The 27,477-nt window shown below is 43.6% G+C and overlaps 1 protein-coding gene across 3 annotated transcripts in view; it reads left to right on the top strand.

The window, feature by feature from the left end:
- CLIP2 (CAP-Gly domain containing linker protein 2) overlaps positions 1-27,477 on the top strand; it is a 153,553-nt gene that overhangs the window by 94,673 nt on the left and 31,403 nt on the right. For all 3 annotated transcript variants that reach the window (XM_075589975.1, XM_075589977.1, XM_075589976.1), the window contains exons 4-8: positions 1,128-1,252; positions 12,941-13,154; positions 14,284-14,481; positions 16,937-17,040; positions 18,755-18,815. In XM_075589975.1, coding sequence (XP_075446090.1) covers positions 1,128-1,252; positions 12,941-13,154; positions 14,284-14,481; positions 16,937-17,040; positions 18,755-18,815 — 702 coding nt within the window. The remainder of the gene's footprint in view (positions 1-1,127; positions 1,253-12,940; positions 13,155-14,283; positions 14,482-16,936; positions 17,041-18,754; positions 18,816-27,477) is intronic.

The raw sequence follows: 27,477 nt of genomic DNA, 5'->3' as shown, positions 1-27,477 counted from the left end.
CATATATTGTATTTATGCTGATCACATATTGCCAGTTAGGTTTATTTGTATGGCTAATGATGGCATCATAACTATTTAAAAAAACTAACAAAAGAAAAACAAATTGCTTGGACATACTGGTATTGCCACAAGTCAATGAAAATGATTTGCTTACCATGGAAACCATATTTACTCCATAAAACACCTTCTGGGATGAAAGACACCCTATAGGTTAATCCATTGATTGAGCTGTATAGGGCCATATTTATTAAGCAGAACCAGAAAGTGCCTTTTGAAATTGCACTGCTTATTATATATGGCCCATAAAGTTTAAAAAATGATTAAAAAATACTAATACTTAATACCAGTTCAATATAGTGCAACACAGTATATCAAAAAGACACAAAATCCAGCGTCAAATGCACTCACACATTCCAAATTCTTTCCAGCATTAAAGATCAGCAGTGGAGGTTCAGGTGATGGTTAAGCACGAATCAGGAAATAACTCCAGGGCGTTCAGGTATGAAAAATATAGAATGCCAACATAGTGTAATTCCATAGAACACTTTATATATGTGGAAGAGTGCCTTGCTTCTTTTCGGATCACATTATCATGAGTACTGCTGCGGCCAAGTTTATTCGAGCATTTGCCCGTTCTTGGCCGCAGCAGTATCCTGGCGCGCACCGCAGGGTGACGGGCGCGCGCCGAAGCAGCGGAAGAGCGCCCTCCGATCGGGGCGCTCTCCCTACCGCTGCCGGGTCCGCCGGGTCCCCCGGAACCCCCTGCCGCCGTCCCGCGATCGGGGAGCCCTGGACGCGCGTGCAGGGGGCGCTGGCACCCGATGATGCGTGACCGCGCATCGGTGATGCGCGGCACGCTGAGGGAGTGCGGCTCGCAAGCAGGGACATTTCCCGGCTTGCGGAATGAGCCGCACTCGGATAAACTGTGTCGGCAGTGTATAACCAAGCATATTCTTGTTTCAGAGAACCTAGTGCTTTCAAGGTTAATATTTGTGTACAGATGCCTTTATGGAACTCATTTATTGTAATTGAAGCTCAGTAGATATAGGGCAAGATGTACATGCTAGAACATGTCACTTTGTTTCTGCTTACGGTTCACACTAACCTGCAACGCTTATTGATTGCAGGTCGGTGGCACAAAGACAGGAGTAGTTCGCTATGTTGGAGAGACAGATTTTGCGAAAGGAGAATGGTGTGGAGTGGAGCTGGATGAGCCTCTTGGGAAGAACGATGGAGCAGTAGCTGGGACAAGGTATGAGTTTATGTACTTTGACAGATATGAGGGAACAGTAGTGAAAAGAGGATATTACGGCCCTAAATTAGTGCAGGGTTTCTGCTCCACTCCACGGTGGAGATTTACCAAGGGGAATCCAGACCGGGACTTCTAGCTCTCCCAGCTTTCACAGTACTGGAGCAGCTGATTGAGCAGGGAGATGATTAAAAGGTTGCTCTAAACAGAGCAAGACAGGGCTGTTTTACTCTCATGAGGAGGGTGTGCTGAAAAGCTGTGTTATGCTGAGAGAAAGACTTTTGTTTTGTTTGTTTGATTTACTCCTGTTATTTGCTGTAGCATGTGTATGGCAAAATAAACAGGCCAAGCTTTTCACCTCTGTGTCAGAAGACTATCTCCTCTACCTGGAAGGCTGTGTGAAAGTGCTGATCCCTGGACAAAAGGTACATAGCAAGAAGGTACTTTGTCATAGTACTTAGAATAATTCCACAGCGGTCAAGATATTCTTAACAGCTTCTTCATGCTTGAAGTGGAGAGTTGTTCTGCTAATCTGCATATAAACGACTTTATTTGTCGATATATTATTGAAACTGTTACAGGCATTTCTACGCAAAGACCCAACATTAAACCAATACCCACGGCAATAAGAATACCTAACTGGTTGATAATCATATGTTTTGAATTCATGTTGTGTTTTTAACATATTTATGTTAGTCATTGATATTTTAATCAAAACAGATAACCAGAAACAATATAACATATCCTCTGCAACATGGTGTTCCATTTTGCCAGCCTGGAAAAATTTAAGATATTGTACTTTGAGAACACTACTTAAACCCAGCAGTGCTTAAGTACTGTCCTCATAGGCTACCAACAGATCAGATTGGCAGGGAATACATATCTAAGCATGGTGTCTTAGTGTCAACTAAGTCTAAGCTAATTGGTTAATTATGTTTTAATCAGAGACATCTTAAAAGCCTTCCCTGTAATATGGTAGCTCTTGAGGACTGAGATACAGGACCCCTACCTGAATGTTCTATGCTTGAAAACTAAGAACTGTGACAGGCTCAGAAGTTCTGTCAAAGGTTCTCAAATGACTTTTGTAAATTTTGTGTTGAATAATAGCACTGATGGATTCTACCAACTGTATTTTCATGGAGATAGAATTAAACAAACCTGTCTAAAGCATTTCAACTTTGTCTTCATAGAACTGACTGATGTTTTTTACTTTTTGCCTGTTAGCGAAAAACTATTGTCCAGTTCTGGGCTCAATACTTTTTGTTGCTACGACTTAAAGAATGAATCAGTATAAATTAATATATTGTTAGGAGTATAAAAAGTGAGTTATAATCTGCATTATACAAATCGACACTCTCCATTTCTTAATCTTGACAGTTTACTGCGCACATTTCACACGTTTCAATTCTGTGGCCAAACACCTGTTGTTTGTGGCTGCCATCCTAGACTTCTCTGACCTAATACACTTGTCCAATCAACATTCCTCAATTCTGGAAACAAAACAAGGAATGGAACATTCGACCAAAGCCAACTGGCTTAAATTTATTTCCTTGGACATTTCAATAGCATTAGTGCATCAGCAAGAGAGAGAAGACATGCAGATGCATTTGGAAGACAGCCAGAACAGATGGGGTGTAAGTAGAAAAAGAAACGTGGATTGAGAGCATGGTCGGGATGTGTGCTTGTTAGAATCAGATAGGCACAAGACGCCCTAATACCACGGTAGCCAGTGGCCTGACTTGTACACTGCCAAGATGAATGCTGCAGAAGGATAGAAACAGAGACAGAATGTTTTGTTGATATGTAATAGATTTCTGTGTGTACAATCATTACAAATAATGTAATGGGCAGATATCAGAAAACAAACCAGATGAGACAATGGCTCAGAGCCTCTAATACTCTTTGCTGGAGCGGACAAATAAAGGAACACACCCTTTCTTTCTCATGATTGGTTTTTATGGTAATGTAGTTTGCATCAGAAAAGGGTTAGGAAAGGGTCAGTATTGGGCTATGATATATTGTTTTCCAGCTGTTTTGGACTATATTGAAGAAGTTTTAGTCCATAAGACACCTTCCATGCTTCAAGTGAATGGGTCATAAAGGGCCATATTTACCATGCCTGGTACTCCATAAAACACCAAGGGGCACATGCCTGGATTAGGTGCCTGCACGGGTTATTGCACCTGCCCCAGCATGAACTCCTTTTGACTTGAATGGGAGTTAACCCCGTAACGGTACTGGAAGACACAGCCCTTTCACTTACACATGCTGTAAAAGGCCATATTTACTAATATTTACATTATTCCGCTATTCTGGAAGGTGCTTTATGGATTAGCACTGCTTAGTATACATGGCCCGTTCTGCTTGTGACTTTTAACATTAGTGCACTGTTTAGTAAAAAAAAAAAAAGAAGGAAATAACAATAATAATAATATCAAAAAGTACATTTTGTTCCCTCTTTATAACACAATCAAACCTTTTGATGCCATCTGAATTTAAAGAGCCCCTTAGTCTGGCAGCGCTCCACCTGCCATTGGTTCTATAACTCCTGCCCTGTAATGTGGGGATCAGTAAGGAAGGCGTCCTGCTCAAAGCTCTCTCCTCCATTCACAAGCTGCTCCATAGTGTTACATCCAATTCTCCAAACCTCAATATAACAATGTTTAATAAGCCTTTTCCACACTGCATTTGTGGACGGGTTCACTCTTGCTGACTTAAGCTAGTGAGCAGTCTTGGCTAAGCAATCTGTGCTGACTTTTAGCGTATACAAAAGATAATAAACATGCCCATAGCCAGAAAAGCACTGGAAAGCCCCTGCACCTGAAGTGAAAACCACATTGATGTTTTTATCTCTGAGAGTTTTCTCATCGCATGAGCTCATTTTATCAGTGCCTGCAGTCAATAAACCTCACCGGAGCAGTAATTAGAAAATTGCAACATGTTTTTATTTGGAAAGAGTGCTGTCATGTACACGCTGCGTGTTTAATAAGAACCAGCTCTCCCGTAATCCCACTCACCTCCCCGCAGGGCACCAAAAATGAGCACTCGCACTCAAAACTGCCACACTACACCCCAATTACACTGCCACCACCAGGAATAATTTAAGGGCTTACACCTCAGGAGTGCTCGGTCCCCCTCATACTAGTAAAATATGTAATTAAAAGAAAGACCCAATTTCACGTGTCTGAAAAAAGCAATCCAAGCGGCACTTTAAAAAAAGATTTTTTTTGTTTTAATATATGCAGCCTTTGATTACCTTTATTGAAAACGAGTTACCTAAGCTTCCGATCGATTAGTTCTCCCACGATAGATTAGCAAAGATCCTGCTTTCTAGGGTTCATTAAATGTCTGCCTTTCAGTGGCAATCAATCCTTCAGTCAGTGTAACTCAGCAGCTACAATGTATTCTTATATTACTAAGGTAATATTATCTATCATTAGTTTTCAGCTCAAACTGCTGGGAATATTGGCAACAAATGATCACAAACAGAGATAGTGAGCTATTGCAGCTAATTTGAAGCAATTAGAAGCCCCTACAATAGATCAGTGGACCAATAGAGTATGGGAAGTTATGCGGGTGGAACACATCTTGCAAGTACTGTAGTTAAAGACACAACGTCAACATTTGAAATCCTATGGACACCATGAACCGACTACATGGAGAAATGGGTGAATATGGATAAAAGTATAGAAAACATAGTAATGTAGACTAGAAGGGGTACGGCTTGTCACTAAAAGCAGCATTCGTAGAGAATATAACAAAATGATCCACCGGCACTAGGAGATCAATGTATCAAGTCATGCAACCATGGATAGCAACTGGAGAACGGACTTATCATTTATTTTATTTGATATATTTTATATTAGTATCATATGTAATAACGTTATGGTAAACATATATTAGTTTATCGAAGTTACAAGTTTTTTGTCAATACTGTATATCGTTGATTTGAATTCAATTTTCTTACATTATAATTTAATGTTATTAAACACAGTCGAATTTGTTACTGGCCAATATCATTCCTACGCAAGAGAATGTATATAAAACTGAGACAGGGTAATGTGATTAAGAGCATAAAAGCGTCTAAACAGACCAAATACGATCGCGAATAGGACAGACAGGAGCTACAGAATACCGGACAGACAGGAGATACAGAATCCAGGACAGACAGGAGCTACAGAATACAGGACAGACAGGATCTACAGAATACAGGACAGACAGGAGATACAGAATACAGGACAGACAGGAGCTACAGAATACAGGACAGACAGGAGATACAGAATACAGGACAGACAGGAGCTACAGAATACAGGACAGACAGGAGATACAGAATACAGGACAGACAGGAGATACAGAATACAGGACAGACAGGAGCTACAGAATACAGGACAGATGGGAGCTGCAGAATACAGGACAGATGGGAGCTGCAGAATACAGGACAGACAGGAGCTACAGAATACAGGACAGACAGGAGCTACAGAATACAGGACAGACAGGACCTACAGAATACAGGACAGACAGGAGATACAGAATACAGGACAGACAGGACCTACAGAATACAGGACAGACAGGAGATACAGAATACAGGACAGACAGGAGATACAGAATACAGGACAGACAGGACCTACAGAATACAGGACAGACAGGAGATACAGAATACAGGACAGACAGGAGCTACAGAATACAGGACAGACAGGAGATACAGAATACAGGACAGACAGGAGCTACAGAATACAGGACAGACAGGAGATACAGAATACAGGACAGACAGGAGATACAGAATACAGGACAGACGGGAGCTACAGAATACAGGACAGATGGGAGCTGCAGAATACAGGACAGACGGGAGCTGCAGAATACAGGACAGGTGGGAGCTGCAGAATACAGGACAGGCGGGAGCTGCAGAATACAGGACAGACGGGAGCTGCAGAATACAGGACAGACGGGAGCTGCAGAATACAGGACAGACGGGAGCTGCAGAATACAGGACAGACGGGAGCTGCAGAATACAGGACAGACGGGAGCTGCAGAATACAGGACAGGCGGGAGCTGCAGAATACAGGACAGACGGGAGCTGCAGAATACAGGACAGACGGGACCTACAGAATACAGGACAGACGGGAGCTGCAGAATACAGGACAGACGGGAGCTGCAGAATACAGGACAGACGGGAGCTGCAGAATACAGGACAGACGGGAGCTGCAGAATACAGGACAGACGGGAGCTGCAGAATACAGGACAGACGGGAGCTGCAGAATACAGGACAGACGGGAGCTGCAGAATACAGGACAGACGGGAGCTACAGAATACAGGACAGACGGGAGCTACAGAATACAGGACAGGCGGGAGCTACAGAATACAGGACAGACGGGAGCTACAGAATACAGGACAGACGGGAGCTACAGAATACAGGGCAGACGGGAGCTACAGAATACAGGACAGACGGGAGCTACAGAATACAGGACAGACAGGACCTACAGAATACAGGACAGACAGGACCTACAGAATACAGGACAGACGGGACCTGCAGAATACAGGACAGGCGGGAGCTGCAGAATACAGGACAGACAGGAGCTGCAGAATACAGGACAGGCGGGAGCTACAGAATACAGGACAGGCGGGAGCTGCAGAATACAGGACAGACAGGAGCTACAGAATACAGGACAGACAGGAGCTGCAGAATACAGGACAGACGGGAGCTGCAGAATACAGGACAGGCGGGAGCTGCAGAATACAGGACAGACAGGAGCTGCAGAATACAGGACAGACGGGAGCTACAGAATACAGGACAGACGGGAGCTGCAGAATACAGGACAGGCGGGAGCTGCAGAATACAGGACAGACGGGAGCTGCAGAATACAGGACAGACGGGAGCTGCAGAATACAGGACAGATGGGAGCTGCAGAATACAGGACAGACGGGAGCTGCAGAATACAGGACAGACAGGAGCTACAGAATACAGGACAAGACAGACAGGAGCTACAGAATACAGGACAGACGGGAGCTACAGAATACAGGACAGACGGGAGCTACAGAATACAGGACAGGCGGGAGCTACAGAATACAGGACAGACAGGAGCTGCAGAATACAGGACAGGCGGGAGCTGCAGAATACAGGACAGACAGGAGCTACAGAATACAGGACAGACGGGAGCTACAGAATACAGGACAGGCGGGAGCTGCAGAATACAGGACAGGCGGGAGCTGCAGAATACAGGACAGACGGGAGCTGCAGAATACAGGACAGACGGGAGCTGCAGAATACAGGACAGACGGGAGCTGCAGAATACAGGACAGACGGGAGCTGCAGAATACAGGACAGACGGGAGCTGCAGAATACAGGACAGACGGGAGCTGCAGAATACAGGACAGACGGGAGCTGCAGAATACAGGACAGACGGGAGCTGCAGAATACAGGACAGACGGGAGCTGCAGAATACAGGACAGACGGGAGCTACAGAATACAGGACAAGACAGACAGGAGCTACAGAATACAGGACAGACAGGAGCTACAAAATACAGGACAGACAGCAGCTACAGAATACAGGACAGACAGCAGCTACAGAATACAGGACACACAGGAGCTACAGAATACAGGACAGACGGGAGCTGCAGAATACAGGACAGACGGGAGCTGCAGAATACAGGACAGGCAGGAGCTACAGAATACAGGACAGACAGGAGCTACAAAATACAGGACAGACAGCAGCTACAGAATACAGGACAGACAGCAGCTACAGAATACAGGACACACAGGAGCTACAGAATACAGGACAGACGGGAGCTGCAGAATACAGGACAGACGGGAGCTGCAGAATACAGGACAGGCGGGAGCTGCAGAATACAGGACAGGCGGGAGCTGCAGAATACAGGACAGACGGGAGCTGCAGAATACAGGACAGACGGGAGCTGCAGAATACAGGACAGACGGGAGCTGCGGAATACAGGACAGACGGGAGCTGCGGAATACAGGACAGACGGGAGCTGCAGAATACAGGACAGACGGGAGCTGCAGAATACAGGACAGACGGGAGCTGCAGAATACAGGACAGACGGAAGCTGCAGAATACAGGACAGACGGGAGCTACAGAATACAGGACAGACGGGAGCTGCAGAATACAGGACAGGCGGGAGCTGCAGAATACAGGACAGACGGGAGCTGCAGAATACAGGACAGACGGGAGCTGCAGAATACAGGACAGACGGGAGCTGCAGAATACAGGACAGACAGGAGCTACAGAATACAGGACAAGACAGACAGGAGCTACAGAATACAGGACAGACGGGAGCTACAGAATACAGGACAGACGGGAGCTACAGAATACAGGACAGGCGGGAGCTACAGAATACAGGACAGACAGGAGCTGCAGAATACAGGACAGGCGGGAGCTGCAGAATACAGGACAGACAGGAGCTACAGAATACAGGACAGACGGGAGCTGCAGAATACAGGACAGGCGGGAGCTGCAGAATACAGGACAGGCGGGAGCTGCAGAATACAGGACAGACGGGAGCTGCAGAATACAGGACAGACGGGAGCTGCAGAATACAGGACAGACGGGAGCTGCAGAATACAGGACAGACGGGAGCTGCAGAATACAGGACAGACGGGAGCTGCAGAATACAGGACAGACGGGAGCTGCAGAATACAGGACAGACGGGAGCTGCAGAATACAGGACAGACGGGAGCTGCAGAATACAGGACAGACGGGAGCTGCAGAATACAGGACAGACGGGAGCTGCAGAATACAGAACAAGACAGACAGGAGCTACAGAATACAGGACAAGACAGACAGGAGCTACAGAATACAGGACAAGACAGACAGGAGATACAGAATACAGGACAGACAGGAGCTACAGAATACAGGACAGACAGGAGCTACAGAATACAGGACAGACAGGAGCTACAGAATACAGGACAGGAGAGACAGGAGCTACAGAATACAGGACAAGACAGACGGGAGCTACAGTATACAGGACAGGCAGGAGCTACAGAATACAGGACAGACAGGAGCTACAAAATACAGGACAGACAGCAGCTACAGAATACAGGACACACGGGAGCTACAGAATACAGGACAGACGGGAGCTGCAGAATTCAGGACAGACGGGAGCTGCAGAATACAGGACAGGCGGGAGCTGCAGAATACAGGACAGACGGGAGCTGCAGAATACAGGACAGACGGGAGCTGCAGAATACAGGACAGACGGGAGCTGCAGAATACAGGACAGACGGGAGCTGCAGAATACAGGACAGACGGGAGCTGCAGAATACAGGACAGACGGGAGCTGCAGAATACAGGACAGACGGGAGCTGCAGAATACAGGACAGACGGGAGCTGCAGAATACAGGACAGACGGGAGCTGCAGAATACAGGACAGACGGGAGCTGCAGAATACAGGACAGACGGGAGCTGCAGAATACAGGACAGACGGGAGCTGCAGAATACAGGACAGACGGGAGCTGCAGAATACAGAACAAGACAGACAGGAGCTACAGAATACAGGACAAGACAGACAGGAGATACAGAATACAGGACAGACAGGAGCTACAGAATACAGGACAGACAGGAGCTACAGAATACAGGACAGACAGGAGCTACAGAATACAGGACAGGAGAGACAGGAGCTACAGAACTTGGGGTGATAATGACTAAACAAAACTGATGCTGTACAAAAAATAAGAAACAAAACACCAACTGTCCCATGTTTTCTTGTTTGTTCAATGTTATTAAAGAAAAGAAAAATTTATGGAAATACATGTGTGTGGAATGATGTGTAATAACTGTTTGTAAACTAAAATGAAAATAAAGAATTTACACACAAAAATGTGTTGAATAAAAAAAATAGAGTAAGTATTATCTCATATTACAGAACTGATTTATTTAAAAATAACACACCTGTTGGGTATTGCATGGATTGCTCCTTGAAAATGCGGTCAATCTTTTCAAAAAGGTGCCAGGTTCAATTGGGTCCCAAAGACAGTACTTGTTACATTTTAGATTTAAGGCAGAGTAAATGAGTACTTCACTATCGCAACTGGACTAACACTGCTATTTCTACTTAATTCATGTTAGTTTTAATATTACAAAAAATGTACAGGGCTGGTTACAGAAAAGAAAGATGACAAAAACATACAGAACGCTACACACATGCAGACCGTTTTACAAAATAAAAAGGAATACAAACTAATACATTACCGACGAATGCTACTAGGCTCCTCAAGAGCTCATAGAGATAGGAAATATAAAAATTAATGTATCACACTCCTCTGGAGGAATTCTCCTTTAGGGGTTCTCAAATGCCACTTTTTAAAGACACAACTTTGCCTCTGTAACAAAAACCAGGCATGAGAGGTCCCCTTTGGTGTCTTCTCTCCCACTCATCGCTCTGCCGGTGCCACTTTTATGGCTGGATTTGCTAGAAGAGGATAAAACAGTTTAACCCCAAATTTATTTATTTATTATTTATTTTTATTTATTTATAAAATATTTTACCAGGAAATAATACATTGAGAGTTACCTCTCGTTTTCAAGTATGTCCTCTGCACAGAGTAAAAATTAATCTGAGTATCAAATACACGGTATCTCTATCCCTGTAATCATTAGATTACGTATAAACTTGAATTCAGATGATTTTGGCGCACGCATAGACGCCCCTTTTGATAGTCACACTGTTTAATATTTCAAGGGAAACTGATGATCAGATAGTTGCAATACAGATACTGTATCGTCTCACGTTTAATATGGTTGCACACGAGCACTTCTGCCCGTTACAGATTTATACTTTATATTATTGTGGGTTGTATCAGATATGAAGTATCTTGCATAATGTGAAACGCTGTAATATGAACGAATATACTGTAGTATTAGTGACCTTTTCATCACCTCTGAGCCTGGGATCTTAGGACTTTGAGCCCTTGAAGCATACACTGGCAGATGAGATCATTTCTGCCATCACGTAATCTCAATTTAAGCATGATTTTATTGTTTTATGGTTTAGGGTAACTAAGCCAGACCTGTCAAACACGCAGCCCGGGCCTTGTGCTGCCCAAGAAGCTTTGTTATTTGGCCCAGAGGTTGGCAGGGACGGAGTGAGTTTTTTGGGCGGGAGGGAGTGGGGAGTTAGTTGTTTGGCCGGGTGGGAGTGAGTTCGTTTTGCCAGGTGGGAGGGAGTGAGTTCATTGTTTGACCGGGTGGGAGGGAGTTAGTTGTTTTGCCAAGTGGAAGGGAGTTAGTGTTTTGGCTGGGTGGGATGGAGCGAGTTAATTGCTTGGTTTGGTTGGAGGGAGCGAGTTCATTTTGCCCGGTTGGAGGGAGCAAGTTAGTTGTTTGGTCGGGTGGGAGGGAATGAGTTAGTTTTGCCAAGTGGGAGGGAGCAAGTTAGTTTTGCCGGGTGGAAGGGAGCAAGTTAGTAGTTTGGCCAGGTAGGAGTGAGTTAGTTTTGGTGGGAGGGAGTGTTAGATGTTTTGCTGGGTGGGAGGGAGAGTTGTTTGGCTGGGTGAGAGGTAGAGAGTTGGTTGTTTGGCCGGGAAGGAGTTCGTTTTTTGGCCAGGTGAAAGTGACAGACTCAGTTCATTTTGCTGAGTGGGAGGGAGTGAGTTAGTTGTTTGGCCTGCAAGGAGGGAGTTAGTTAGGCCGGATGGGAGGGGGAATAGGAGGGAGTTGTTTGGCTGGGATGGAGGGTGGTGTTTGGCCAGGTGGGAGGGAGAGAGAGAAACAGGTGAGGGGAGAGGTGGAGAGAGGTGGGGGAGAGAGAGAGAGGTGGGAGTAGAGAGAGAAAGGTGGGGCAGACAGAGAGAGGCGATGGAGAGAGGGAGAGGTGGAGAGGAGGATAATAGTGACTACAATATGTGAGTTAGTTAGGCCGGAGGCCAATTTCCTTTTTCCTTCTGCCCCTCTGATGATGCGGCCCAAGTCTTTCAGTCGGATTTAAGAATTGGCCCCCAAGCTATTCTGAATTTGATGAGCTAGCACTAACTATGACAATTCTCTGGTACCCATCAGAAACAGAAAAATTGCTCTTTTAAACAGAAAGTTAACCCCTTGTTGCTGGACTGCTTCCATTCTGCAACCCTTGCATGGCTTTATCGTGACAGCTACATTTAAGTAGATATCAGAATCAGTTTTCCATACAGTGATTTTCAATGCATATGGGCACATGCACCAGCAGCTTAAAGGTTTTTGCAACAGCTCCACACATCTTTATCAACTACATCTTTAGTCTAATGGTTCCATTTCCTTCATGTATGATATGTTTATCTATAACCTTCCTGATTAAATTAGTTTATAACAAAGACTGAATGAACAGTTAGTTTTCTTTTGCAGCTTATCAGACAGTACCCTTTGGAGAGCAGCTGTTCGCACTGTTTATACTTGTCGGAAGTTGGGACCTAGATTTAAAAATACTTTACATGCCAAACCAGTATTTGTATGTGATTCTAACTCCTAACATGTAACCCTTGTACAGCAGTTTATACCCCAAGCTTGGTATATCATTTTGCTATGGCAAATGGCCTTGGCAACCCAATTCCTCATCTGTCTTTGGCACTAGGCACTAGGAGGGATCCTCTTTAGAACAGTCCAGCTCTTACAGACAAAGGTAGAATTCAGCATGGAGAAAGGCAAGCTTCTGAGACGACAACAGAGTAAATACCATTGCTATAAATACACTTCTTTCTTTATGCTCTAGGTACTTTCAATGTCCACCAAGGTTTGGTCTTTTTGCTCCCATTCACAAGGTGATCCGCATTGGCTTCCCTTCCACCAGCCCTGCCAAAGCCAAGAAGAGCAAGAGAATGGCCATGGGAGTCTCGGCACTGACACACAGTCCTAGCAGCTCCTCCATAAGTTCTGTGAGCTCAGTGGCCTCATCTGTAGGTGGTAGACCCAGCAGGAGTGGCCTGGTAAGAATATGATACATTTTTTTCTATATTCATAATGATGAAGCCATCATGAAATTAATTCACCGATACCAGGTAGCTACAGAGATGTCTGAATGTATTACATTTGTTTGTAATCATATTTTCTATTATAACTATACCATAGGGGTGAGTATGGACTTCATCCGCCTTGTCATTGATCACATGATAGCATGTGTAAGAGCCATAGAAATATTTATTTAAACCAGGAAGAGCCCAATAGCAAAACTGCAGAGTCGTAACACCAATTAATTTTCTCTTTCGGCAATATAGAACAAGAAGTCCTCGCACTTTTTATTAAAAAAAAGGGGGGGAAAAAAGATGTGCACTAGCCACAATAGCCACTCAGAAAGGTCAAGACACTTATTCATGACTAACTGTCAATGATGTTCTGAGCAACCAAATTTCTTACCTCTACGTATTTTCTGAATTAGGGGCTTGAAGTGGTAAGAATGTTGGTAATCCTGGTTTAAAAGAGATTACTGTTTTTAATGATTTCCTAGCATCCTGAAATGTAAATGTACATGTTTTGTTATTTACTAGAGATGTAAAAAAATGTTTAAACATATCGTGTGTGTGTGTGTGTGTGTGTGTGTGTGTGTGTGTGTGTGTGTGTGTGTGTGTGTGTGTGTGTGTGTGTGTGTGTGTGTGTGTGTGTGTGTGTGTGTGTGTGTGTGTGTGTGTGTGTGTGTGTGTGTATATATATATATTATAGGAAAGAGAAGAAAAATGAAGTGGCGCTTCCCAATATCTAACCTACACAGGTGTGACCAAAATGAGGATCTGTGAATCTAATTACTATGAGACCAATTGTGTTTAGGACACAAGTGCAAATAAACATATAAATAATGAATATATATAAAAAAACAAATATGCAACAATAAAAAAGAGAATACAATACAAATCAATGTCCAGTCCCACAACACTGTCCAACAGAGTCTCTGCAGCCTGTAAAAAGGGGAACACCACTCCTCCGAGATATCTATAGAAAAATATAAAAAAATTAGGTTTAATATTTAGAATTTTTACCAACTAATTGCCATGAAAACAAAGATATTCAAGAAGTGTGTGAAAGCTTTGGCCCTTCCATTCAATCTCTGTGTCTTGTCCTCAGCTCACGGAAACCTCATCACGCTATGCACGAAAAATCTCTGGTACAACCGCTCTGCAGGAGGCGCTGAAGGAGAAGCAGCAACATATTGAGCAGCTCTTGGCAGAGCGAGACCTGGAGCGAGCTGAGGTGGCAAAGGCCACCAGCCACATCTGTGAAGTGGAGAAGGAGCTCACACACTTGAAAACCCAACATGATCAGGTGAAAGCATCTGGATGCAGCAAGGGAGGCAAACGTAACCATACACTCATCGTTATAATGCAACCTCTTCTAAAGTGTTAAGTGTGATAATATTATGGGGGAGATTTACTAAACGGTGGCATAGCCCAGGCTGTGTGTTTTGCCACCACAAGAAGAATTTCAGCTTCCACCATATTTACTTAGTGGCTGTAAGGCGCCTGGTGGCTGGAAGCGAATGCAGTGGGGCTTCAGAAGATGCTCTTTGGCGTCTTCCTTTAAAATGAGCAATCGAAGAAGAAACCACCTGCTCACCTTGTATTAGATATGATCTGGATGCACTAGGGTATAATGCATATAAAAAAGAAAAAGGTGCCCCCCCTGAAAGGTAGGAGGAGTATAGAAACCCTATATAAGAAAGAAAAAGGTGCCCCACCTGAAAGGTAGGGGAGCACGTTTTTCTTTCTTTTAAAATGAGCTAATATTAATACAAGTCTACTTACTACACTAAGTAGCGGTAAGCACAATGTCTGCCAGAATGCATCCTCTGGAGCACTTGCTTAAAATAGGCTCCCTGAAAGACTAAGATATAGTTAAAACGGCATTAAGTACATATAAATAATGTAACCCAATGGAAATAAATGTACAATACATTTTTTATCATATTCATTTAAATTCCCCTCACCTTGTTTGGCGGCGTCAAATGACGTCACATGACCCGTTGCCATGAGACGGACGTGTGATGTCACTCCGCATGACACCACGGTGTTCTTTGACGCCGCGTTGCCATAGCAACGCGTCTTACCAGCTCTGCAGAATCCCGGTAAGTGAGTTGCAGAGGCCTCATTTAATTTAAATGCCTCGGAGAGTATCGCGGGGCCTCTGCAACCGCCCGTGCCCCCCCCAAACAAATCCAGCGCCCCCCAGTTGCACAACGCTGCGCTAGAAGACGGCATTCAACTGCGTAAATGCATTTCTACAAGATGTGAGAAAAATATGGAGTTGTGGCAATTTCCGGACCATGTCGGAGTTCCCTTTATACGAGAGCATATCAAATGTGACTTTTAGTAAGACATAAGCGCTGCTGTGTCACATACTTACACTTCTGTAGTAAATACAAACAACATAGCAAGCACTAGCAAAGGGTTCCTACTCAAGTTTGCAGTGTAGTATTACAATAACATGTTATACATTACAGGACAAAGTGCTGTAGGCAGACATCTTTTCAAGAATTACAAAGAAAACAGTCTTCTGGCTAGCTGCAGTAACAAACTAAGCAACAAAATAATCCCAGTAATTAGCACTGTATGCCATATAAACAATGAATGTTACAGGATACCCGAAGATATAACTTTTAATTACAACTTCCTAAAAATAAAGTATAGGGCTTCCCATTCTAAAAACTACGCAAAAAGAAAATGTGTAAAAACTTCTCTAGCTGCACATATAGGAGAACACCTCAGACTGCAGACTGGGTCATAAGTAATAGGTTCTCTCTTGAAATCATTGTTGGAAATCCATATATTATCAGAGTCCTATATAATTCCACAGTGTATTAGATCCAGTTAGCTACTGAATTTACTGTAGCTATAATTGCTTCATTAGGTTAATCTCATACTGTATGTTATATGGTTACCAGTATTCCAGGTAAGTATTAATGCCTATAGCCATGTATACATTCTCATTATTCTGCACCTATCTCTAGGTGAATATAGGTATATAATACCTCTTTATCTCCTAAATTCTCCTGTATCTTTAAATACACTTCCCCCTCCCCCCAAGCAATACAGCCTGAAAAAAAACAACAGAACGGGGGAGGGAGCGCAAGGTGCAGGAGTCACCATTGAAAATGTCTTCACACCCCCATAAGCATAGAGAAGGAGTGAAGATAAAAGCAGTGAAAAGTGTTAATTTAGAAGGCATCTATAGTCGGGACAAGCGCTCGGTGTAGACAAACACCATAGTTGAGCACTCTCTCCCCTGTGTCGTCATAGGCCGGCATCTCCCGACACACGTTTCGCATGTAATAATGCTTTCTCAAGGCTTAGAAAGTGTTGAGATTAGCACTGAGTGCTAATTACTAGGATTCTTTTCTTGCTTAGTTCGATATATAATTAATCCCAGAGGTGCACCTGCCCTTTGATCCACACAGAGGCTAGGCAAGGTTTTTAGTTCTAGTTTATTGTAGCTGTAGTAATACCAATATTAACCCCTCCCGTGCCATTTACTTTATATGTCTGTCATCTATCATTTTTGACTTGACCTGTTTCCTATTCTAATCTTTTTGCTTATCCGCCACTGATTTCCATTCACTGTTTCACTTTCTCACTTTGTATTTCTCTTTACCCTCTTCCTCTTATTTCCCCCTTCTATTCTAACTATATTATGTCCTTAATTCCTTGTTCGCTTTGGAAATGCCTCTTCATCTTGCTCATAGTAAATGTCCCTAACGTGGAAATGCTCTCTGTTCCTGGGACAGTATGTGACAGAAGCAGATGGCAACCTCCAGCGGGCCCGTACATTGGTGGAAACTACACAAAAGGAAAAAGTTGAGCTGCTGAATCAACTAGAAGAGGAGAAAAGGTGATTATTAAAATGACATCCTTTTCTATATAAATTACATATCTTTCTGAGCACTAAAGGTTGGAAACAAATCAGTGGATTAGAGTAATTCCTGCTCCACAGCAAAACTGATTTTCCTCTGGGATTGGATCCAGTATGCTCACATTCAATGTGTACTAGGCTGTGGTTGAAGTGGTTTAAGAAAAGTTGTGGTCCTGTGTCTAACTTCAAAAGACTACATTTATTTAATTTTGATGACCGTTTGACCATATTTTAGAAAGATTTATATAATATTAATGTTTAGAGAGCAGATTTGCTTTCTTTTTAATAGGAAGTAGAACCATATATTTATGGATCAATAATAATGGTCATCTATGTGCCCCCTGCTACCATGACAGTTTGACCACTGGCACATTTTGTGTAAGAGATTTAGTAGTTCATTTTTATTTTATTTATAAAATGTTTTACCAGGAAGTAATACATTGACCGTTACCTCTCGTTTTCAAGTATGTCCTGGGCACAGAGTTATGATGACAATACATGGTTACATTAAATGAACAGAGGTTATACATTATATTTACAGACATTTCATGAACAGTTAGAGATAATATGATTATGGGCGTATGTAAAAGTTACAGACAAGATTAAAATGTGAGACAGCTGAAGTCTTGAAATTACCATAAATTGAAGGTGGTTTTGAGAGTCTCTGATAAGTTGTTCCAGTAACATGTTCCATTAAAACTATTGGCAAGTTACTATTTCAGTCTGTGTTAGAGTTTAAAATAAACTATTTACATTACAAGAAAAGCAAGTCTTGTGAAATGTCTTTGCCATAGGATTTACCAGAAAGGATTACTAACATTAATCTATAAAGAGCTAGACGAGGAAGAGACCCAATCTGATCATTTATTTATGAGGAGAAGGGAGGCCGATCTGGAGGTAGACATTCCTAGAGAAGACTGGGAGGATATTTGGCAAGCTGCCTCAAAATCGGCCATTTGTACCACCACTAAAGAGAATCGGTAAAAAATATTGTACCGATGGTATTTAACCCACAAGTAGCTGAGCAAAATCTTTCCAGGCACCTCTAATCTTTGTTGGAGAAAATGTGGTCAGATTGGTGACCTAAAACATATATGGTGGTCTTGTCCCAAAGTACAGAGATTCTGGACTATGGTCCAAAACATAGTTGAAGAAATACTGGATATAACAATCTCACTAAACCCAGTGATTATCATTCTGGCTAAACCAATCAAAAACATTAACTCAGCCAATAGGAAACTGATTTCCCATTTTCTTACGGCAGCTCGCTGCTCTATTGCAAAAACATCATCTTCAGGTAAATCCACCTTTGAGCAGAGTGGAGGAGATAATGGAGATGGAAAGGTTAACCGCTTTCCTAAGACACAAAAGCCGAACTTTTCATAAAACGTGGGACCCATGACTTTTCACATAAGCCTTGAGTAATGCAGAGTTTAGCTAGATATGTTGTTCCATGATGGGGCATAAGAATGTCAGGTAACCACAAAGCTGATATCACTGTCTTGATACAAGCATTGTTTTACTGTAATTGCAAACCTGTTAACTACTGTTATCTGTCAACCAACCATTGGTGTTCCCATTCCCCTCTGTTAATCCCTTCCCCATCTCTTTTTTTCTTTTTCATTACCCCTTTACCCCAAAAAAAAAAAAAAAAGTAAATGATAAAAAAAATGATGATTTCTTCCCAATATAGGAAGGTGGAGGACCTCCAGTTCAGAGTGGAAGAGGAGTCCATCACAAAGGGTGATCTAGAGGTATTGTTTGTAGCTTGGTGTAATTGACATGGTTTCTGTGCTGGTTTTTCCTTCTGCGTGGTGAGGGTTTGAGTTGAAAGCTGCAGAAAACAAGATCACTTCTTTCTAATTCCTTTTAGTATGCTTCTTGATCTATTTTCTAAGCAGGACACCAATTCAGAAGATAAGTAATCTTTGGTCACATCAATAAACATTTCACTGCTTTCAAATATCCATTCATACAATAAGTCCACTAGTTCTACACAGCGCTTCTCATAACAAAACAAGTTATCAGTAGATGTCTTATTTATTTCTTCAAATAAGAGAATACAAGAATTAAGAGAATCTGTTAAAGAATAAATACATTTAGAAGATGTGTTCTTTGTAGCAATTTCAACCCTAGTTTTTCCACATATCAAGTAATCGCACCATTAGCAGTTTAGTAGTATTCAGCAATTAGTAATATTCAGTATTTAAAAATTCAATTAAAAAAAGGATTTCTGAAATTAGCACAACATGGATCCAGCTATAAAAGTGTGCCACAGTGAACCACATGTTGGGGGTATGTTTATCAAAGACCACCAACTACTTTTACAAATTTTAAAGGAGCAATCCAAGCCGTATCTTACAGGTGTTTTATTTTTATAAAAAAATCAGTTCTGTAGTTTTGAATAATATTTACTGCATTTATTTATTTTTTAATTTATCTCTCAATGCCATTCCTCATTCGTTTTAAAGCTGCAGTTCAGTCTTTTTTTTTTTTTTTTTTTACATTTATTTTTTTACTTCAATAGTTTCATGTGTGCAATCTCTAATTACCTAAAGAACAGTATAGCTGCAGGTCAATTCGTTTTCCATGTATTGATAGGTCGAAATTTGGTGACATATTAAAAGCTGGCATTTGTTTATAATCTGCTTGACTGGCAGTGGAAGCTCATGAATATTCATGAGCACTCCTGCACTGACATGTGCTAGAGGGAGGGCAGGGCTGACAAAGGGGTGTGCCAGGGCTTGTGACAGGACATGAAGGGGCAGTGCCTTAGCAAATGGCTGTTAAAATAGAATACAAGAAAATTGGTCTTTCAAAGTTGTTGTTTTTAAAACAGAAAATGCTGAAAGTATTTTTTCTTACTACAGAACTGATTTATTAAAAAAAACAAACATGCAGGATATTGACTGAACTGCAGCTTTAATATACTGAGCATCCTTTGATTTCTATTGCAGGATTTAGCCCACCTCCCCAGCAGTGCAAGATCTTTGCAACACTTTCCTGTTTTTGATAATTTGTTGCCAATATTCCCAGCACTTTGAGCTGCAAACTGTAACAATAGACAATGTTACCTTACTAATATAAGAATACATTGTAGCTGCTGAGTTACAGTGACTGAAGGATTGATTGAAACTGAGAGGCAGCCATTTAGTGAACCCTGGGAAGCGGGATCTTTGCTGATCGATCACAGAAGATTTAATCGATCGGCAGTTTAGATACTTCGTTTTCAATTATGGTAATCAAAGGCTGCATATATTAAAACAAAAATGGGTATATATATCTTTTTTAAGTTCCGCTTGGATTTCCTCTTTAAAGTAAGAAACCATTATTGTTCATGTTGCTACATTAGTGATATGTGTGACGGGGAAGAGGTAGCCAGGCTCACTAGTAAAGGTTAAGCCCATTTGGTTACCTCTGATCCATGTTTTTGGGGTTCAGGAGTGTCAGCTCATGGTCCCAACTGTTGTAAAAGCATTACCTGTAATTATGCGACAATAAAGAATTTTGGTGTTTTTACCTTTCCAGGGATGCCAGCAAGCAGGGATCACTGTGGTATGAGTTTCAGGGGAGTAGGGGTGGGGGGTTGGGGGGGAGGCGAGGGTTGCAGAGAAAGTGTTGTCAGATTTGTGTCTCTCTAGACAGGGCCCAGAGTTGCTGGTTCCTCTAAAAATGTACCCAGGAATCAGGTCGGATTCCTGGATGCATGAGACAGATTGTCTCGGCAATATCTCCCTTTGAAAACGCTTGCGCGGCTCACCACTAGGGGTCCCTGCTTCAGCACAGCCCAGAAAGGTAAATGGGGGGATTGGGATGTGAGGTGTCCCTGAAACAGTCAAGGAACTGTCCCTAGGTTAATGGGGATGCCCAGGTCACCCAGAACGTGTATAGGGGTTCTGAGGTGCTCCAACCATGCTTTACCACAGACCAGAAAGGTAAATGGGGCATAGGGGTGTGGAGTGTCCCCGAAACAGTCAAGGGGTCCCTAGGTTTTTTAAAAATGTTTTTAAACATTTCTTAATTATCTGCGAGCACGGTTACAATATACAATAAAATGAGCAAAACATAGTGAACATTCAGGCAACCATAAGCTCACAGCATTTTATATTTTCTTACCAACTATTGAACTTTAAGTGATAAAATTAATGATGATGGCGAAGGGGGGGGAAGGGATAGAGAGAAAGAAGACAGGAAAGAACGGGCTCTGCAGGTCCTCACATCTCGCCGCAAACTCCTCCGCGTAGAGTACCCTATAGTTCTTTTTGTCTATCCCAAGACCTGAGAAGCAGTGCAGTGGAGGGGTCCCTAGCTTAATGGGATACCCAGTAAATGTCCGGGTCACCCAGAACCGGTATAGGGGTTCTTGGGGTACTCCAATCATTTTTAAAGTTGTGAGGGGACTTTTAAAAGTCCAGTCCTACGTTTATTGTATAGAGTGTGGGGAATATGGCTAGTAAGCAATAACGTGCAGCTCCTTATTCTATTTCCCATTACCGAAAGACTTAGGATATTTTAAAAGTTTATATTATATGGAACAGTGTGTTTTAAAACATATCTGTTTGGGCACAGAAATGAGCTGACACGTTCAGAACCAATGCTCTGACAGGCCACTGGGCTACCAAGGGGTTCCAGGAGGTCTGGCAGGACATCTGGAGATGAAAGCCCAGAGGATGACCAAGGTGTCAAGACCATTTGGACAAGAGGGAAGGATTCAAGTATACACATCTTGAGATCAATGGACGCCCTTTGCATTTCCATTGATCCAACAGACTGGCAGGAGCCTGTCACTGTGGGTGGCATTGAGGGGGCCAGAGGTGCCAAGTTGCCAATGCCCCTTGGTTCATTCAGATGTCCAGGTAACCCTGTTGTGTCTACCAGCTTGTCTCTGATTGGCGGCAAAGAAATTTCTCATGCTTTGGATTGGGCTATAGTATTTTTTGAATGAAAATCAGAGGTATTTTAACCACTTGCGCCCATTAGAGAGTTGTTTTTTCAAGGCGTTCTCCAAGGTCTGTCATAGGTCTCCAATCCGCTAAGATTCTCAGATTCTAAGTTTCCAGTTGCAAGAAAAGGGCTGCTTCAGCAAAAGCTGCCTGGGATATTTTCTGTCCTGTTTTTGCAACTGTTATCAGGGATAGGATTCATTGCAGCTAGGAGAGTCTAGGTTGTTACTTACTCAAGTAAGTGTGTCTTTTTGTTGTAGTTTGTGTAACATTGTGTGGTTGCCTTTTCCTGTGAATAAATGTACAATTTATTTCATGAACTTGTTTTGCTCTATGCATGATCCTGGTAAAAAGGTGTAAATGGCCTGGTCTCTCGTGACAATATGTCCTGTTTTAAATGGGTAATTTCACATTTCTTATATATATAATGTACAAAATGTTTGTTTTTGGAGAATACGTTTTGTGAAACAGCAATGTTTTGGTCTGAATCCTCTCATTCCTCTGACTTCCAGTAGAATAAAAGCAAGCTGTCCCCAGCCACAAAAACACAATGTCACATTGGCTCTTTGCAACAATGCTCTCATTCTTTGCAGTTCATCCTCCCGGATGGCCCCTTCAATTGAAACTCACTTGAACAGCAGTACATTGTGGAATGACATTAAAATGCCCTTTCCCGGCTGCATGATCATATTTCTGACTGACCTGTTGGGCAATTTATTTGATAAGCTACCATTTTTGTCTAGCAGCATTGCCATTAAAAGACTGCAATGCAAAAAACTTACAAGGTCTGGTAGTAGAGTAGTGTTTTTTTAATTAATTTCGTTAATTTCTCAAAATTGCCTCTATCTTAGCAGTAGAAGCAGCTGGTCTAAACAATGTGGCACACAAGTGAATGTGATCCCGTCTGGGAAAGACGCAGATCATTGTTAAGCTGACACTGAGGCTTTGCTCACCATTTGCTAGCTTGACTCGACACTCCACAAAGAGAAGGATTTATATGTACCGGCATCAGCATGTGTTAGACAGGGAGGTTGTGTAAAAAGTCCGATTGTGCCAGAAAAGTCCTAACAGAATTAGTACTAGTCGGGAGAATTTGTTGACACAAATTGTGGTAGCTGGGTGGATTTTTTAGCCTCAGAGGTGGACATGGAATGGTTCTGGTTGGAAGGAGTATCACTGCATTTCTTTATTTCCAAATCTTCACCTTTTTTGGGGGTGGGAGGGGAGGGGTGTTGTTTATAAAGTTTGATATTAGTCGTGTTTACTTTGAATGGGTTATCATGAGTTGTTGGTCAGCTCATGCATTCGTGACACGTTTCTTTCTCAAGTAGACTTATGTCTATTAAGCTACTGCTGCGGCAGAGTTTATTCGAGCATTTGCCCGTTCTCTGCCGCAGCAGTAACCTGGCGCGCGCCGTAAGGGTGCCGGGCGCGCGCCGAAGCAGTGGAAGAGCGCCCTCCGATCGGGGCGCTCTCCCTACCGCTGCCGGGTCCGCCGGGTCCCCCGGAACCCCCTGCCGCCGTCCCGCGATCGCGGGACACCAGGGCTCCCTCGGGGAGCCCTGGACGCGCGTGCAGGGGGCGCTGACACCCGATGACGCGTGACCGCACATCGGTGACGCGCGGCACGCCGAGGGAGTGGGGCTAGCAAGCCGGGGCATCCCCCGGCTTGCGGAACTAGCCCTGCTCGATTTAAACGTGTCGGCAGTGTACACACACAGTCCCTGCAAGCTCAAAACCCAATAGGAGTACAACAGGGGAGTGACCTAATGTATGCAACAAAAGGCAAAAGCCCCAATGCTGTATCCAACATGACAAATTATTAAGTTAAATACTATCTATTATTCTTCTCAAAAGCAAGGGTCCTTTGGCCAAAGCATTTTAAGCTTGCAACCACGTCATGGTTAACTCTTTACTGCAGGTCCTACACTGCCTGAAAATGTTCTCTTTACCTCTACTGGAGGAAGAAGTCTCTCAATAGACTGGTCATTCACAAGTATATAACAGGACCTGCTAATTAAATTGGTGTGGGTGAGCTTACAACCAAGGACTGACTAATGACCCTTACTTATGAGAAGAATAACAGATTGTATGTAACTTAATTTGTTACATAGGTTTTGTCTTTTGTTGTCTATTAAGCTATTCTGCAGTGGTGGTTCCCACACTTTTTCAAGGGAGCACTCAAAGTAATTGTTTGCCTCTAGAAGGGCCCCACATTATTTCGTGCACAAAGCAAGATAACCAATGTTTCGGATTTGGGCCCTCCAAAAACTCCCATTTAAAAAAATAAATAAGGATTTCACATAGAGGAATATATTATTTTGGTTATTGATCGAGGAAAACTACCTCCATTCTTTTTGGTCATTTCTCTCTTCCACCCTCTCTTTATGTCCTTGTCAGTCTAAGCCACTGCTTTTGCATTGCACTTTCTGTATGTACCTTAGGATAGGGGTGCGCAAACCAGGGGTGCAAGATTTGCTAGGGGGGGGGCGGCGGCAACAGAGGCCCCGCGCCTTTCCCAAGGCAATTAAATTAAATGCTGGGGGAGGCATGAGGCCTCTGTAACGTCCCTTATCTGCTGCCAGCTGGGTCTTCGTGGACACATCACCATGGCAACGCGGCGTCAAATGATGCCACGAGGTCATGCGACGTGATGCGTCGCCATGACAACGTGCATCAAATGACGCTGCAGGCTCATGTGACGTGACATCACATGATGACGCCGGGTTCAGATCATGGGGGGCGCGAACGCTGGGGCTCCCAGGCAGGGGGGCGCATGCCAAAACCTTTGCGCATCCCTGTCTTAGGACACTCTGACACCCATCTCCCCCCTCCACCCTTTAAGTCATCTGTAACCTCCTGGTCTACAGTAATATCTATGAACAACCATTATGATGGCTCACTAAAGGTATCACAACCTGCAACATGCCTAGAGGTCGTATTTTAAAGTAGTTTAAAATGAGAAGTTGTATTCTCTAAAAGAGTGACAATTTGGAAATAAGCTACAGTACCATCCCAAGTACCATCCCACTTCAAGTAATGCTCCTGAAAGTGGCTATAAGACATTTCATTGTATTGTATAGCTTCACTTTGAGTCTGCTTCATTGTTCTTTCTGGCGGGATATACAGTACTGTAGTATGAAATACTGCAATATGTTTTGCCAACGTTGCCATTGAATCGTATGGAAATTCTGTGATAGTCCCGAGTTATACCAGGATGTGTTGTGTTATCACTAGGGATATTGACAATGGCTACATCTGCATATCCCTTTCAGCAGAGAAATGTATAATACAGTAAGTCTTTGAAAGGAGACAGAAGAGTGATACGCAATATGTGAAATATTTGAACTATGTGGCCTCAATGTTCTTGATAGTAAATGTATCATTTCTGTCCCTTCTATCTTAGTTAAGTATGGCCCAGATCTACAGAGGTCCCTTAACTCAGTGCTAATAATGGGTCATTATCAAAATCATTAACAGATGTTATTTCACTGAGGTTAACGCATGTCTACAAAGCTAATTATATAATGATATTGATTTTTAAGTAGCGACTTATATATACGTTTATATAGCTCCCCAAACACAGATACCTGTGAGCAAAACTGAAGTCACCTGAGATACCGGGGGAAATCTGCTCATTTTCAATTATTTCAATATTCTTTGCCTATTTAGAGAATCCACCCGCACAACCCTATTGGTAGTTAGGTGCACATCAGGGGTGAGCAAACTTTTTATGCCGCGCCCCCCTTTTCATCCATAAAAATTTTCGTGCCCCCCTGCCTGATGTAATCAAAATCACATGAAAAAAAAAAAAAAAACCTTTATTAAACGGTATACAATATAACTCCAAATATGTTTAAATACTTACATATTTCAACAGCTCACACTTGCTAAATTAGGCTGCGTCCACGCTGCCGCTGAGAGCGGTGACATCACCAATTCTCCAAGCATGAGCTCAGGGTGTCCTGCATAATTTTGCAAACGTGGATCGGGGCTATTTGTGTGTATGTCTGTGTGTGGCTGTGTGTGTGTGTGTATTGACTGCTGCTGAGCGCACATCAAAATCAATTTTGTTTGTCTCCCCAAGCGCCAAGCTTGGGAGAGCGTACATGCACAAAGGCAATCCTTTGGGGGGGCATTCATTCACCTCTTTGCTACCTCCCTTCCCTCTCCCCCCCCTTTTTTTTCTTCCTTCCCCTCCATGCTTTTTGTCTTGCCTTCCCCATTGTCATCCACACTCCTACCTACAGTATTATTTATTTTTTCCCGTTTTCAATGTTGTGTTTTCAGTTTTTTTACATTATTTCTGTCCATTCATAGTACGATTGATATAGTGGCAGCCGACCCTTTCACTTGCAGAGGATCGCAGCGAAGCAGGTTGCCAGCGGAGGAGAGCAGGACCACAGCGCTATTGCAGGGCAGACACCGAAGGAGGGGCGTTTGACTTCACCGAGCTCGGGCGTGCTCCTCCCCGTACCTCCGAAGCCCCTGCGTGCGCGCACACACCATCACGTTGCCGCCACCTGCACTATCCTGTTCAGCCACCCGCACACATCTTCAGCTGCCCGCCCGTGCACATCTTCTTGGCCGCCCCTCGCGCACAGCGTCTGTCGGCCCGCGCACCCAGTTTTCGTCGCACGCCGCCTGCGCCCCCCTAAATAATCTTGCACCTCATAGCCCCCCCAGTTTGCGCACCACTGCATTACAACACACACTCTCTCAATCAATCACCACATACACACACTCACCACATACACTCAATCAATCACCACACACACACACACACCACATTCCCTCAATCAATCCCCCCACACACACACTCAATCCCCCCCCCCACACACACACACCACACACTCAATCCCCACACACTCACACACTCAATCCCCACACACACACTCAATCCCCCCCCCCACACACACACACTCAATCCCCCCCCCCCACACACACACACTCAATCCCCACACACACACACAATCCCCCCCACACACACACATTCAATCACCCCACACACACACAACCCCCCCCCCCACACTCACACACACACACTCAATCCCCACACACACTCAAATCACCACACACACACTCAATCCCCACACACACACACAATCCGCCCCCCCACACACACACACACACACTCAACCCCCCCCACACACACAATCCCCCACACACACACACAATCCCCCCCACACACACACACTCAATCCCCCCACATACACTCCCCCCACACACACTCCCCCCACACACACTCAATCCCCCAAACTCAATCCCCACACACACACATAAACTCAATCCCCCCCCCACACACACACACACAATCCCCCCCCACACACAATCCCCCCCCACACACACACAAACTCAATCCCCCCCCCACACACACACACAAACTCAATCCCCACACACACTCAAACACACACACACACACACACACACACACACACACACACACACACACACACACACACACACACACACT

This window comes from Ascaphus truei, chromosome 3 (genome assembly GCF_040206685.1).
Source record: "Ascaphus truei isolate aAscTru1 chromosome 3, aAscTru1.hap1, whole genome shotgun sequence".
Taxonomy (NCBI): Eukaryota; Metazoa; Chordata; class Amphibia; order Anura; family Ascaphidae; genus Ascaphus; species Ascaphus truei.
The sequence above is the reverse complement of the archived record's forward strand: the minus strand, read 5'-3'. Positions and strand labels throughout refer to the sequence as shown.